Below are 15438 nucleotides of genomic sequence, written 5' to 3' on the forward strand. Positions count from 1 at the left end.
TGTTTTGTGCAGGGAGCTGGTTGTTTGTTGACATTAGTGTAGTCCATTACTAAGCTAAAAGCTGTCTCCGTTCGCCTACATCCATGACAACAGCATGTACACTGATTTCTATCCTGAGCTCTTCAGCGTCTCTCTTCTGCTCTTAACTTCCTGCTCAAATCTTAAAAATCAAACTTTTAAGAAACATTCCGAGAGAAGATATAAAAAGCGTACACGGTTTGTGGGATTTGACGGTCTTTTACAGTGTGTTAAAACATCTAGGCCAGTCTGGATTAGAGACAGGCATGGAACAGGAAGTAGAGAATTAAACAGAAAAAGAAGCATAGGGGAAAGGCAGAAAGTAATGGGCCAGAGGACAGATACTAAAGACAGGAAAGAAGTATCATATAGGAAAGACGTCAGCTCCGATGTGCTGGCAGGGCAAGCAGCAACAGCCGGATCTGAGGTCAGTCTGCTGTGGCTGTGTTTGGAAGCCAAGCCCAAAAATCAATACTGCTGCAGTTCTCTGACTCTGACTGCTGCTTCTCACATGCCAGGCCCTGCAATAGCTGTACCAACAAAAACCAGGAAAGGGAAAGACATTTTTCTAGTGTGGCTGCATGAAGATAAATATTTTGTCTTCGTGACTTTCCCAACACAGCATTTGCTGTTTTATCAAATTCTGAGGATGAATCAAGTCCCAGAAGGAGTTTCAAGAATGTTCCTCCAGGGTCCTTACATGACAACAGCACTGGTGAGGTGACATCTGAGAACGTAAACATTTAGAACATCGAGGGACAAGACATAGACTACAGACAGAAGCTGTGAGGGGAATCCAGAGCTGTCAAGCCCAATCTACGGTACCTGCCACAGCTGCGCTTTTTGTCCTTTCCCTGAGTGGCACAGAAGCAAAAGACTTCCATTTAATACTAAAAAGAATAATAAATAGGGTCAAATCTACCCCTGAAGATATGTCACGTGAGCTGTCGTAAGGACTTTTATGTAGGCAGACTGTGACTGTCAAAGCAAAGTTCCCTTCCCTTGAAAATATAGAACTACAATATATGTAAGACAAATGGTCTATGTAAAATAAAACACCAACAATGTCTCCTGCAGAAGTAGTTTCTGAATGGAGGTAATTTGTAATGTTAATGTTGCGAGGTTTCCACATGTATAAAGTAAATAAATGTATCCCCAGTGTTTCTCTATCATGTGAATCAAATTAGACCTTCCAATTCCACTAATATTAACTTTAAATAATCCAAGTAGTAATGTACAGAGTATTTAAAGGGGCTCAATTTAGTGTTTCAACTTTCAAATATTCAAAAAATGACCTAAAAGTACTATTAAAGTATTTAGAATAAAGAGTTCTAAAGTGTAGTATTCATATGATGGGCTGGTGATTTATGTGCCCACTAGAGGGAGTAGTGAGTCACTCTGTCAGTTTCTGTGGGTGTTGAAAACTGAGGCTACAAAGTGTTAGAATGTGAAACTTTTGGACAAGAAGTAGTAAGAAATAGATTGTAGAGTCAAAGAAAGTGACAAATAATAATAATAATAAATAATGTTAGCATTGCTGCTGTTTTCACCTCTGGATACGGCTCTGAAGTAAAAGAAAAGTAGTGTGTTTGCTAAATTTTTGGTTCAGATAAAACTGTGACAGTTATGACTTTGTTCAGACAATTCCAAACAGATCTTTGGTGCTTTTGCTACAACACAAATTGTACAGAAAACAGAGATGATTTTTAGGTTTACTAGGGCTTTTTGGGGCTAAAAAGAGCTATATTAACAGAGCTATAATGTAAACTATTGGCTATGTGTAAAAGCCAGTGTGACAATTATCGAACAGCAATGTTATTTTGTAAAGAATGTAAAAAAATGAGCTTCATGCTTTATTCAATGAGTGATGTCATCTGTGGATACACTGCGTTGATTCACTGGTGGAGTGTGTTTTGGTACATGGCTCCCAACTGTTGAGAGTTTAGAATATCAACACTACATAAAAGCCCTTTAATGGAGAGCACTGCCCAATTGGTAGTCTTAACAACAATGTTACTAGGCTAGCAAGACTATTTATGTCAGTTTACAGTGCTTTTTCACCCTAGCTTGTGTAAAAGTCTAGCTTGTGTCACAAGTTCTGCTGCTGCTCAGGGAATAAATGAATTCAGATGCTATAAGAGTTCACATTTTCTCATTATAGTAACTCAGCTACTGAAGGCTGCAGACACTTTGCTAAAGCAACAGCAAAACACAATGTCTTTTGGTTCATTATTTAACTGTGGCTGGCTGCAGTGTGAGAGAAGAGAAGTAAATAGAATATACAACCTTAACCTATACTAATATATGTGTTATCTCATTTTATATCTTGTTTGAAATTATTTAGATTGTATTTATGAAGACGAGCTGTAAACTGAAGATAAAATCCAAAACGAGTGTGTACTGATATATTAATAATATTAGGCATCTTTTGGGTAATTCAACTGAAAAATAATCTCAGCACAAGAGTTGCTTCAGGTATTAAGCAAATGGTTGCGTAGATCTGATGGGGAGGACTGCAGGACCTCTCCCTTAGGAAAATGCTGACATCATTAGGGTGTATGTTACCCAATCTAAGACAACCATGTGCCCCACAGACAGACATACTGTCATACTTTCCCAACATAAATGGACCATGACAGGTACAGTATGGTACAAGATTCCAGCAGTGAAGCAGAGACAAGGAAGGAGAGGAGAAATCTGCGGAAAGATGCAGCCTTGGGAGATATATTTAATAAATGCAACACCAAGCATCTCCTAGACAAAGATTTTTGTTCTGATGTTCCTCCCACCTGATCTCTCTCAATATCTGTCTTTCTGCTTCTTTACTTACATCTTATAACTCAGGGGATTTCAGGCTGTCACTCAGACAATGTGCTGCGTCGGACAAGAAAGCAAGCTGAGCAGAAGCTTTTCGTTTATTGATGACAGATGCCAACATGTTTTACTTTTTTTGTTGTTGTATGTGACAAATCGAAATTGTAAAGTACACAAGATGGCGATGAATTATGTATCACTGGCGTTCCTTGGTGCAGCACTGCTAACATTCACTGTGGTGAGGCTGACAGCTACAATCTCCATTTGTAAAAGATCGTAAGAATCCACAAATATACCCAACAGCTAAATAAAATGCTGGCCGTGTGATTTTTAGATGAATGGCTGTTTCCTTTGGGAAGCATTTTTCTGTTAGAGAAGAAGAGTGCCTCTATGAAGACTCCATGCACACTTCATTTGCACGTCATGAAAGATGGTGGGCATGGTGTAGTCATTTCGGTCTCTTTATAAAAACAACGCCCATCAGTTACTCACCAGTCATACTCTTCACCGAACACTGGCTGTTCTTCCTCTTCCTTTTCGGGCCATTGAGCCACCTGAAACAGAGGAGGAAAAGAACAGAGAAAACATGTTAAACTGTATGTAAGTACATAGCAGAGACCCTGATCATGTATTTTTGGAGATCTGAAAAACGCGTGGATGGTTCTAATTATGTCAGTTCACACTTGTCTCCAGATGTGTGCAAGCCGTCCTCACTTATAATATAATACTGTACAGCTGAGCGTACTGTCCAAAATTACGTTGGTTTTGTAATGATTCTTTGCAAATATCATCACAAATAAAAAAACTGTCAGAAGGAAAAACATACAACTAAAGGAGTAACCCTGACATCACCCACAGGTTTTGTGAGTGCTGCTTTCCAGACAGTGGTTTGCAAATTTACACCATTATTTTGGCAGGTTCCTACACATTTGAAATTTCAAAATTCCATACTTTTTCCAGACCCTAATTTCCAGATGTCTTGGTAAAAAAATTCCAACCAGTTTTATATTTGGGATTTATGAGCCATCTACCTATTATGAGTTCTGCCAACGATCATACAAGGCATGCTGAATAGCTCACTCAGGAACAGTGTGTGGACATCACCTGTTTGTCGCAGCAGCAGTGAAACTTGACAACACATGGGCGGACCTTAAAATGGGTTGGAGGAGGATAAGAGCAGAAGGTTGGGCATTTCAACTTGTCAATCTGCCCAAATGTTTTCTGGGACATGTACTGTATGTGCTCTCACATAAACATTTTAGCTGCACTAGCAAGCACCTTAAAAAATCAGATCGATCCATTTCTTTTTTTTAGATATTCATTATTTTATGTTTTAGAAAATAGAACGCTGGTAACAGTCTTGGAAACATGAATATTTTTCCATACATTTGTTTGCATTTTCCATACTTTTCCAGACCTTGAAATTTATTAAATCAAATTCCATATTTTCCATACTTGTGTTGGAACCCTGTTTTGGTTTTTTGGGCCAGAAGTGACCATACTTGGACAAAAACATGGGTGAAGCTGTGGGAGCTGGAGGGGTCAGAGGTGAGCTAATGCTAAGTGGTATCTTACTGACTCGATAAAAGAGTAATCTTCAAGCCCTGTGTTACAGATACTTCTGCATTGGCTTCATTTTGATGCCAAGCCCCTTAGATATATTGAATTATTTTTGTTGCGTTTTCATTATTCAAAGACAAAGATGAAAAAGGTCGACAGTACAAACTAATTAAAAATGTAATTCAAAGCAAAAGGCACTGGCAAATTTTAATCTAGACCAGAGACCACATACAGTTCAATTTCATCTAAAGTGGGCCAGACCAGTAAAATAATACCATAATAACCTATGAATAAAACCTTTTTCTCTTTGTTTTACAGCAAAGAAAAGCAATTTTAACAATATTCAGATCATCATTTCTACATGTGCTTTACAACTCACAGCTTGCAGCAGATCTATGGATGCACAAACATTTAGAGACAGGCATAATATTGTTAAAAAGAAATTTCAAGTTATTCATGGTTGGTAGATTCAGATTTTTGTGGAGGGACAGTTTGTAATTATAAACAGTTTTATCAGTAATTGTACCCTTTTCACACTAAAAAATAGAGTTGTCATCATTTATAAGTTATTATGCTATTATTTTACTGGCAAAGCAAAAAAAAAAACAAAAACTAAAGCACCTTTCACTGTTAATGTCTACAGTGTAATTTGTGCACAAATTCACCACCTGGGCCACATTAAACCCCTTTGCAGTATGACTTTGGCCTATGAGCCTGATCTGGACTGTTTTTCAATCAAAGAGTTAAAAGTAACAGTTGAGCCTTACATTTGTTTCAATTAGTTTTCTCGCTTGATGTAGTTCAGAGGGACTGTCATAATTGTGGTTATCCTACTTCCTCCCCTGTCATTCTGGTGCACTTGGCCAGTACTTGACACTCTCCATTCATGTTAATGTCACTAGTTGTACATTATCAGTAGGAAAAAGGCTTGTGAAGACTGATTTGTTTGAACCTCCTCTAATTCCATTTATGATCTTTTATCCCTGCACCAGTCAGCCATCTGCTGTTTGAATGCGATTAAAAACACAAGACCTGCCACTTGAAAGTTTACAGGGTTTGAACAGATCTACAAACCAACAAGTAAAGGTTTACCTCAATTTCAGAGCCATTTGTGGTGACAGTGGTCTACCTTTGAAAAAAATACAGCTGCTCAGTTCTTAATCATTAAAGAAGAAAAATATGATACTGTGATAACAAACCCAACACCAAGACACATGTGAAAGCCATGTAAAACACAGATGGAAACTGGCCACTTTGAAGGAATTATGAAAGCAGAGAGAAGGAAAGGGGAGGAGTTATGAAGAGAAAAGCGAATATGGGAGTAAGTGAGTGCCCTCTGTTAGTGCTGTGTGTGTAGTGAGAAGTGTATTGAGTCCCTGGAGTCCAGCTCTTTGCTCTTAGACACTCCTAAAAGCAGTCAGCTTTCCTCCCACACCAGGGCTCTGTAACATCAGCTCCATTAGTGCCATAAATCTCACCAGGCTCCATTCTCATAAGATATATAAAAGCATACACGTTTTGGTTTTGTTAGTCATAACGCATCTTCTCCATTAAAGCAAAAGTGGCCCAGTTGTGTGAAATACTAAAGCTATACTGTATGCAATTTTTGATGTTTTTTCTGCACAAGACTGGATGTTTGCGATGACCGTAACGCTTGATTTTACAATCAGGACCATTACCATTATTCTCCGTCGATATCACAAAATGGGCAAATTAGTACAACAGATTTTGTTGCTTTTTCAGTGTAAAAACATAATGAACTCAAACTGGTACGCATCAGACAATACAGTTCAGTCCAAAACACATATTATTCTTGTTGTGTTCCATTATCTTAATCTCATTTATTCTTTTTCACATATTGGTGTATTATTAGGTACATATGCACAAAGAAAGTGATGAGGAGATTTACCAAAATACAGGCCGTAAGTAGCTCAGCATGTGCGAAAAATATTTTTTATTGTTTCTTGTTCTGAGATTTTATGCAAAGTAAGTCTGCTAATCCCTTGAAAATGCTAAAAATGAGGCTATTCACTTCTCTTATAAATGAGCGTGTTTATTTCTCACAGCAGAAGGATTTCTCTCCTGGGTAACATAGCGATGTAATTGCTTGCTTGGGAGTTACTGTAATTGAGCCTAGATCTTTTCTCAGTTATGGTTCCCTTTGCCCTTTTCAGAATAAATCAGATGGCTTAACAGGGCATTAAATGAAGTGTTTAAATAGACCAGTGAGTTTAGGCGTCATCTATCTTGATAGCTGTCGATGCAGCATCTTAATAAAACTCATATACAGTACAGTGCCGTCTGCAGAAACATTGTCAGGATCCTCCTTTGTAATGTCACATTAGAATTATTTACCAGCTGACACATTCACAGGAAAACAAAAAAAAAACCTGTTTGAACATGACCGAAGCTTTTCATTCTCCTTGTGACAAAATACAGTGTCAGAGGGTCGAGGAAAAAGAATTAAAGCTGTCACAGCCACACAACGATAAGGAGGACTTGTCTCTGACTGCCATTATAAGGTAAATGTCTGTTCCTCTGCCAACTGGCTCCCACATCAAAAACCATACAGTTGCTACAGGCGACAACCATCAAATTGTCAGTTATGTGACAGTTGAGTCCTCCCACGTGACAGTGTGCTGTTATGAGTAGAAACACAGGCTGACAGGAGAAAAACAGATACTCCGAATTCTAGAGAGTCTTTCTCAGAGGAAAAGTGCACCTTCTGTATAACTCTGTGCAGAACTCTATAACCCAGAGTTTGTCGTATTTTAAGATTGAACCGTGTACGTGTTGGAGTGGCTGGGGTTCCTCATTAGGTCTATCAGTTGTTTTTAAACTACATATTCGGTAATAACACTGCAAAACAGAAAGAGTTTTAGAAAAGCAATGGGAAAATACAGTTGCACCTCAAACTATTAGTCGACGGATAGTGTGTTTAAGGACAATAAACTAGAAAGAGACAGAATTAAACAGACTAATTATCCAATATCATCCTGCAGAAACTGAACTGCTCTCTGCTTTCACCTTGACACTTCGATTGAACACTAAAGCCCTATTCGCAGGGGACTAGTAGAACCTGTAGACCTCCAGTGATGTGGAAATTAAAAACACCATATTCATACAGGATAGAAAAATGACAGATTTTACTTGAAATTACTGTTATTATTCCCCAGTTCTGATATCAAGCACAGGCTCACCATTTACACATAACTGCTGAAAGACTCAAAAGACTGTAGCTGTCATGAATATCATCCATCTTGTCATGTTTTGTCAAAAAATCTGAAGGATTTAGGTCTGTTCTTTCAGTGAATATTTATGCTTTACTGCTGCATAAGCCTCCTGACTTTGTATTCAGAACACTTTTAAAACTCGCATGTATTGTCACCAGAGCAGGAAATAAGCTGAATAAATGCAAGTCACTGAAACGTTGATGTTATCACATGACCTCTGTATATACTGCAGTAGGGTAGGCAGTTTACAGTGGATTTTTTTCCTTACAAATTACAGGCATGGCATATTTGCAGAGGATTACAAACACTGAGGAACTATGCAATTATTACAAATTACCAGAGATCCACAGGTAATACTAGTACAGAGTGAATAGGACATAAATCAAAGTAATAAATACCTAAATAAAACTAAATCACTGCCTATCAAACTTAGTGCAGTTAATTAATAAAGATGGGAATGAACTTTAAACTAACCATAAAAACATGTAGGTGGGGGTGTATATTATCTTATGAGCTGTGCATCATTTTTCCTTCCAAGTCAGCATTCTTAATTAAGAATTCTAATATTAAATAGCGACTACTATCAGATCCAACTTCAGCTGATACTGATAGTTAAGAAAATATCCTTTTAATGGCACCTATAAATAGTTCCCATCTCCACCTTAAACAGTAACAAATGTGGTGGCCTTATCATGACAGTATGAAGCCATTTAACGTGTAAACAATTAAAATGCAAAACATAAACAAAACACTGAAAGACATGGAAAGTTGTTATTAAAAACGTAGCCTGTCAGGAATTATAGCGCAAAGCAAGTCGATGAAGCCACTTAGCTCAAATAACAACTTGGTGTGATGAGTGAAAAGATCATGAATAATTGAGTATTTTTTGATGGAATGTCAGTTTTTGCAGGTCGAGGCATGCCACTGTATGCTCCACAGGCACACCGCAGAGCGCTTTCCAATTCTGAGCTCTACACTCTTGATGGGATGTGGATTGCAACATAGCTCTGAATAGGCATATTCCCAAACTCTGCGCCTCTCATTATGCACAGCAAACGGAGTCAACCCCTGCAGAAAAAGTGCACATAGTTCCTGAAATCTGTCTAAAATGCAGAGAATGAAACACAAGTTGACAACCAAGAGCAACAGTTTGATTCGCTTGGATAAGGCGGCAGCGAGCGTGTACACATGTTGAACTGCTGACTCTGCACACACAGCCAAAAACAAATACCAAACCACTAGTTCGAACGAGAGCCAAAAAGATGACATGAAAAAGACTTACAGTGCCGACCGAATGATGCAGTGGGACTGTAAAATATGCATGGTAGATGAGGAGTATTGGTCAAAGTTGCAGATGTAGTAGCTCCAAAGCCTTTACACATGGACTAAGTGTCGATCTCCGTTTCTCACTCTGCTTCTCCCTGATGTCTCTACCAGTTGCGCTATGTTTAGTTTACTGTCCCACTAAAAAAAACACACTCCCTCCCTCTTCCTACACTCTGTGGGACTTTCTTGCTTTACAGCTAGTAACACCCAGTCTTTTGTGATTGGCCTGGAGCCAGCATCATCACCTGTAACTTTCTTTTTTTTTTTTTTTTGACAGTGACTGCACTGTATGACTAACAGGTAATTGTCTTGCTGACAGGTTAGCTATTTTAAGACCGCACAGGTTTTATTTAGGCTAATGTTGCACGCACATTTGCAAACAATGACTCCTTTGAAGGCAACAACTAATTTTCTAGTCAACACTGGTCAAACCGAAAGATAATTGACTTTTTTTTGTCTGGTATTCAACCATGCAAATAGTTTGGATTTGCTCCATTTACTGAGGATAATCCACAGAACACATTCATTATCGATGGAAGAAATGAAATGAGAAATTGCTAAGAAAAACAGCAATTTGTGTGGATTTTTACAATGTACAGCAGCTGGTATATATAGATATGTATAGTAAATAAGGATATATGAGCAAATTATAGAAACACCACAAAGGTACACCTCAGAGCCAAATATCTAAAAATGTTAGCAAAACAAAACAAAACCAAACATCTACATAAATAGATACTGCCAGAGCCAAGAGAGGAAAGATGTTTCTTTGTAAATTGGTTAAACTGTCCCTTTCGGTCAAAACTGGAAATAATGTGCTTTGAAGTCCAGGCTCCTTAGACAGACAGAACAATGGCCAGAATGGTCAGAATTATATCCATAACAGCCAGTGAATCAGGCCCCCTGTCCTATGTTTAGAAGTCCACAGTGGCCTATTGTCTCCCATGAACGCTACAGGCCTACAGCTGGGTCTGTCCCGTCCTATACATCCAGCACTAATGGACACTTTGTTCCCTCATGTGTCCCGCCACTGTCTAAATTACAGGCCATGCTAGAAGTAGGATAGTATGCCACTGAATGAAAGTCAGACAAATGCCCTCTGTAAAAAAAAAAAAAAAAAGAAAAAAATACACATATACACACACAAATGTACAACAACCTACATATAACCAATAATAAACATGCACTGAAAATATACACATCCCATATATACATCCCGACTATGGATTTATATGCTACAAGGTTTCATTTACTCTGCATTTAACTATATTCAGTACACAGCCGGAGTGTGCGATGAATGCAAGCACTGCCTCTATGAAATCTATTCTAAAATGCAACAATAATCACTATCTACATTGTTTTGAATGACAGGCTATTAAAATTAAAGGTTCATGTGAAACTTGGAGTCTGTGTTGTACTTGGAACAGGCATTTGTTGTTGATATCTGACTCCATTTGTACTATAAAGGCAGCTAGTATTGCACACTGTTACAGCCGTCAAGGAGAGGCAGAAAAGAATGAGAATAAGGATCTTTGCAGATAAAGTGACCTGGATACTCTACATAGATATCAATGTACAGGTTGTTACGGTCGATGCAGGCAATTCAGACATTCACATGGCTTCGCTGTTGCAAAAGAAAAAATGCCTTTAGCTCTGATACCCCGTCTTTAAATCCAGTAAGTGTAGCCTAAAATGATTGCTGTGATAGCGAAAATGAACTAGTAGGAGTTGCATGGGAATCTACAGGAAAATATCTGCACAATGTGACTTATGGGCGTAACTCCACATCATAACAGTAACTTGTTATTCAAGTCTCTGCAAAGCTATGAGCAAATAAGGCATAAAATAAGCCCCTAATAATCCTAGATTGTCATGTCAGACTAAAGGAAAAGCTGAAAGTTATTCACCGATGACTGCTTCCTAAATAAACAAATATTGAAATCACATGCGTATCGTTTTGAGTTCATGTTTAAAGCATCAACTGGACTCTTGCCAAAAAAATTTGAACCCAAAGAAGTATTATAATCTACTGTAATACTCGCTGCACTGGATGTTCCAAGATAATTGCGAAGGATGAAACACAGGCCTCTTGCAGCACATCAAAAACAAACAGCGCTGCATGAAGCAAACCCCACACCACTATGTGGCAAGCCTTCGCCACTGTAAATGCAACACAGTGCAACCGGCTTACATCAGATTTATTGATATGTTAGAGGGAGTGATGCAAACACGGACGCTTCAACCATGTATGTATTTCAGCTGAATCCATGTGTTTGTACACTAACAAGATACTGCACACAGCACTTAAAAAATGTAAAAAAAAAAATGACATGAATTATACTTTAAGATTCAGCAGCTCAGAAAGGTTCAGTAAAGTGAAATTATTGTTAATTAGACATGTGGCGAAGCTATAAATATTATACATTATAGCACTTCAGGGGTCATCTATATTACTGCATTAAAAACCATAAATAAAATCCATATCAAAATTCACCACAGTATATCTGAGCTAACTTTAATGGCAGCTATGTGCTTGAGAAAGTCAGCATTATTTTGGCTGTTTTCCATGTTCAATTCCCTGCTTCTGTGTACAATTCCTGACCTAATCTGATTGACTCCACACAGAAAAACAACATTAACATCAGGTGATGTGACTGATTGGACCAAAGATTAAAGCACTGTTGAACCCATCCATTCCCAAAGGACAAAACAAGAAACAAAAAAAAAAACAACAAGAGACATTTGTTTCAGTAGTTGATGGTCATATTTATCTAATAATTGTGATTGAAGAGTTGAATCTAACACACTGTGATACACTGTCTGTTAACCCCACCTAAATGCATTTTATTCTAATTTTTCTCATTTTATATTATATGTATCAAACTTATTATATGTGTTCCCAATAAAATAAAGTGGCTATGTATAAAATGTTTGCACATATATATGGACAGAAACATTGGGACACATCCCGACTACAGCTTGTAGGACTTCATATTTCTGTTGATTTGTGACATTATCAGTATATTGTATATTCATGACAATAATCATCAAAATAAATGTCAAATCAATATTTCCTTGAAGTTTAAAGGTGGATTTTTAGGATTATTTATGACCAGACCATCACTAACATTTCATGAATCTATAAGTGGAACACCAAAAACAATTGTAGTTATAAAAAACTTCAACACTAAATAAAATTAAATAAAAAATTCTAAAGCATGTGATGCATGTAGATGACAATGTAAACAAAAGTAACCCTTAACACAAAATAAAGACTTTTACAGCAATATTTATTTTACAGTAGAGTCATACAATATTTATTATTTTGTAGTTCAGACCTCCAATATTGATTATGTCCCAATATTTTTGTTCATATAGTATATTTCTCTTCACTGCTGGTGCTATTTGCTATTTTTAGATTCCTTTAATTTCATAATTGTACAAAAGGTAGTGTTTATTAATTAGACAGATGGTGGTGGGCTACTATAATGTGCTTTGTTCCCAAAAATTCTCATAATAAGCTAAAAATATCGTTGCCACCAGAGTCTTACTCTCTCTTCATTTGTTTCTGTGGTGCATTTGGTTTGATCTATGGGCTCATCTTGATTCTCATGTCAGAGGGGTGGCTACAGTATCTCTATATTTTTATTTTGGTGCCCAAAGTAACAGATTTGAGTGGCCAGTGTGAGATGTGTGACTCAAACCTCTGTGCAGCAGTGTGTCATCTACAAAATCAGAGTGAAGTCTATTTTTACTTGTGAGGTAAGCGGCATTGATAGTCAAATTAACACCATGCCAGCGATATTTTAAATAACTGTCGACTTTTCCTGTCGTTATAATGTCAAGGCCATATCTGACATGAAAAAGGTACATGCTCTCTGGCGAAAACACAAAGTAAAAATTGTCTTTTTAACAGGTGAGGAGGGGCTTTGTGTTCTTTTTTTCCTACGAGCTGGTGGCCCTGGTGCCACTTCAAAGCACCGTCCTACTTCAAAACAACAGGCTGCGAGGGGGCGAGAGGGGAGGGGTGGGGATTAAATGAAATCCACAGTCATCCTGACCAGACCACTGCTATCCAGAGTGAACTGCAACAGCTCCATCTTAACCTCTTACAACTTAATTCTTTGTGCTTTTAATTATCCCTTAGGTGCAAAGTGCTGCAGCCTACACTTGCTACAGGTGTTAGAACACGCACACTAAGGTCAACACAATGGGTTACATGTAGCTAAGTCACGAGGGACATGACAAATGAAACGGATAGGGCGATGCGCACACACACTAATGCACCCCTGAACACAGCAACTGTTCATGTCCCCAGTGCAAAAGTTGATAATCTCCTGACAGGTGTCCATGTTAGCTGAGGAATCTCTCCAGGCTCCGTCGGATTGACTTTCTTAACACAGGCTTGTAATGCATCACATGGAGAGACAGTAGAGGGAAATCTAATGCTGCGATCTTGGCAGCCAGCTAGCCCCTCCACAAGGCTATAATATAGTACATTTCACCTTCCCTCTTCCATATAGAGGCCCCTTCCTTGAGTAGGGGCACTGTTCGGAGGGGCTCCATTTCACTAATATTATGTTTTCATTAATGAGAGAAGGAGCTTAAACACTTCTGTATATGTTTGTGTTTGGGCCTGGCCTCTTTTCAAGAGATGTATAACTAGTGGGGTGGGGGGGTTACAGTTGGGTCACATGGAGCTATAGGCCTATTCGTCTGACTTGCTTGAGGGAGGAAAAAGGCTGCAGTGTTTTGCTAGTTTGATGAAATGGTACAACGATGTAAAGCAGAGGAGGACCTCAAGATCTCCATGAGCTAAAAACCAAACAAACTGAATGTGATTAATATCAGGATGTCCTCAGAAAACCTACTCCCTACATAACATCAGACAAAAATAATATCACCAAATCCATGTCTGCTTCATTTAAAGATGAGAGGTCATAAGTTTACATCAGGAAAAAAAACACGGGTTTATGTGAGGCCAGAGGGTGTTCATATGGCTGAGAAGCAGATGTTCAGATGAGACTGACTGCGGTCAAAGTGGAACAAATACCAAAGATAGGGCTGGTTTTCCCTATTTTAAAGAAAAAGAAAAAGAAAAAGAAAGGCCCGCGTCTGAAAAACTTGAACTGATTCTCAGCAGCTTTCAAGTACTGAGCAGCTGTAGCTACGGCCAGAGTAAACATCTATATTAGGGCAAAAGTTAAATCACATAGAAGAGCATGGATGGAAAGTCAGGTGATTACACTGGGAGTAATTTTACCTTTTGTGTTCAAGCTCAACGCTCATATCTGTTCTTAAACCTTATCAAGTTCTATGCTCATGATCAACATCTTTGCCTATTGAATGTTATGTTAATTACAGGGTTCTTACAGGTTTCTGCAAGTTCAATTTAAGGCTTTTTATGACCTTTTTAAGACTTAGAACTGAATTTAATGCCTATTTCATGTCCATACTGGCAAAAATTTGTGACTCCTACAATTTGGGAAAATTTATTCATTTACTCCATCGCCTTGATTCCCACTGTTCCTAATCATTTCTCATGGGGGGGCTGCAAAGTTAGCAATAATTGGTTCTAAATATAAATTGTTAATATAAATTGCGGGTTGGAACTGGTGGAACTGAGTCGAATAGTGTTACTTTCTTTTCAGCTTTGACATTTAGACACAACACAGCCAACAAGTTTATGGCAACATAACTTACGACCTACCACATCAAATTTAATACCTTTTAAAATGCAGATGTGTAAATTCATTCATTCATTCATTTTCTGAACCCGCTTTATCCTCACTAGGGTCACGGGTGTCGCTTGGAGCCTATCCCAGCTACATAGGATAGAATACATAGGATGGAATTTACAGATGTGTAAATTCAATACTTTTAAGACTTTTTAAGACCCTGCGGTAACCCTGAATTAATAACTATAGTTATTGTGTTGGATTAAAGGGTAAAGCTGCCAGTTTTACATCGATAAAAAAGTCCAGTTACATATTGATACTAAAGCTTCATTCTGGTTCCTAGAAGCACAAAAAAGTACTTAAAAAGTGAAAGTATTTTTGGTTCAGTAATGGTGAGATAACACATATATTTGGCTTACCGCAATGTACAATGGCAATATTTTGGCAATGACTAGATTCAACTTTATTGTCATTACACGTGTACAAGTACAAGGTAACAAGATGTCATAAATGCTCTAAAGTGCAGATATTTTGTAAAACTGATATTTTTCTCTACATTTGGGCCTTTTGTCCACATGTGAATGGCATTTTAGGTCACAATTTTAAGATTTGAAGAGTTGGAAAAAGGAAGAAGAAATTAAAAAACAATAGCGTCACACTCCTATTGTTGTTTTGTGTAATGAACCTGCACCTGAAACATGAAGTACAGATCACAGACGTGTATAAGTCAGTGTATTACTGTACTGTCAGCAGAGATACTGTAAGGACGCAGATACATGTACTTGTGTTGTGGAAAAATCTTTCATATA

At 37.9% G+C, this 15438-nt stretch overlaps 1 protein-coding gene across 1 annotated transcript in view; it reads right to left on the bottom strand.

Annotated features, from left to right (window-relative positions):
• Positions 1-15438, bottom strand: part of LOC115410559 (thyroid hormone receptor alpha-B) — a 158357-nt gene that overhangs the window by 31976 nt on the left and 110943 nt on the right. Inside the window, exon 5 of the mRNA XM_030122248.1 lies at positions 3325-3386. Within this exon, the coding sequence (XP_029978108.1) occupies positions 3325-3386 (62 nt within the window). The remainder of the gene's footprint in view (positions 1-3324; positions 3387-15438) is intronic.

This window comes from Sphaeramia orbicularis, chromosome 19 (assembly GCF_902148855.1).
Source record: "Sphaeramia orbicularis chromosome 19, fSphaOr1.1, whole genome shotgun sequence".
NCBI lineage: Eukaryota > Metazoa > Chordata > Actinopteri > Kurtiformes > Apogonidae > Sphaeramia > Sphaeramia orbicularis.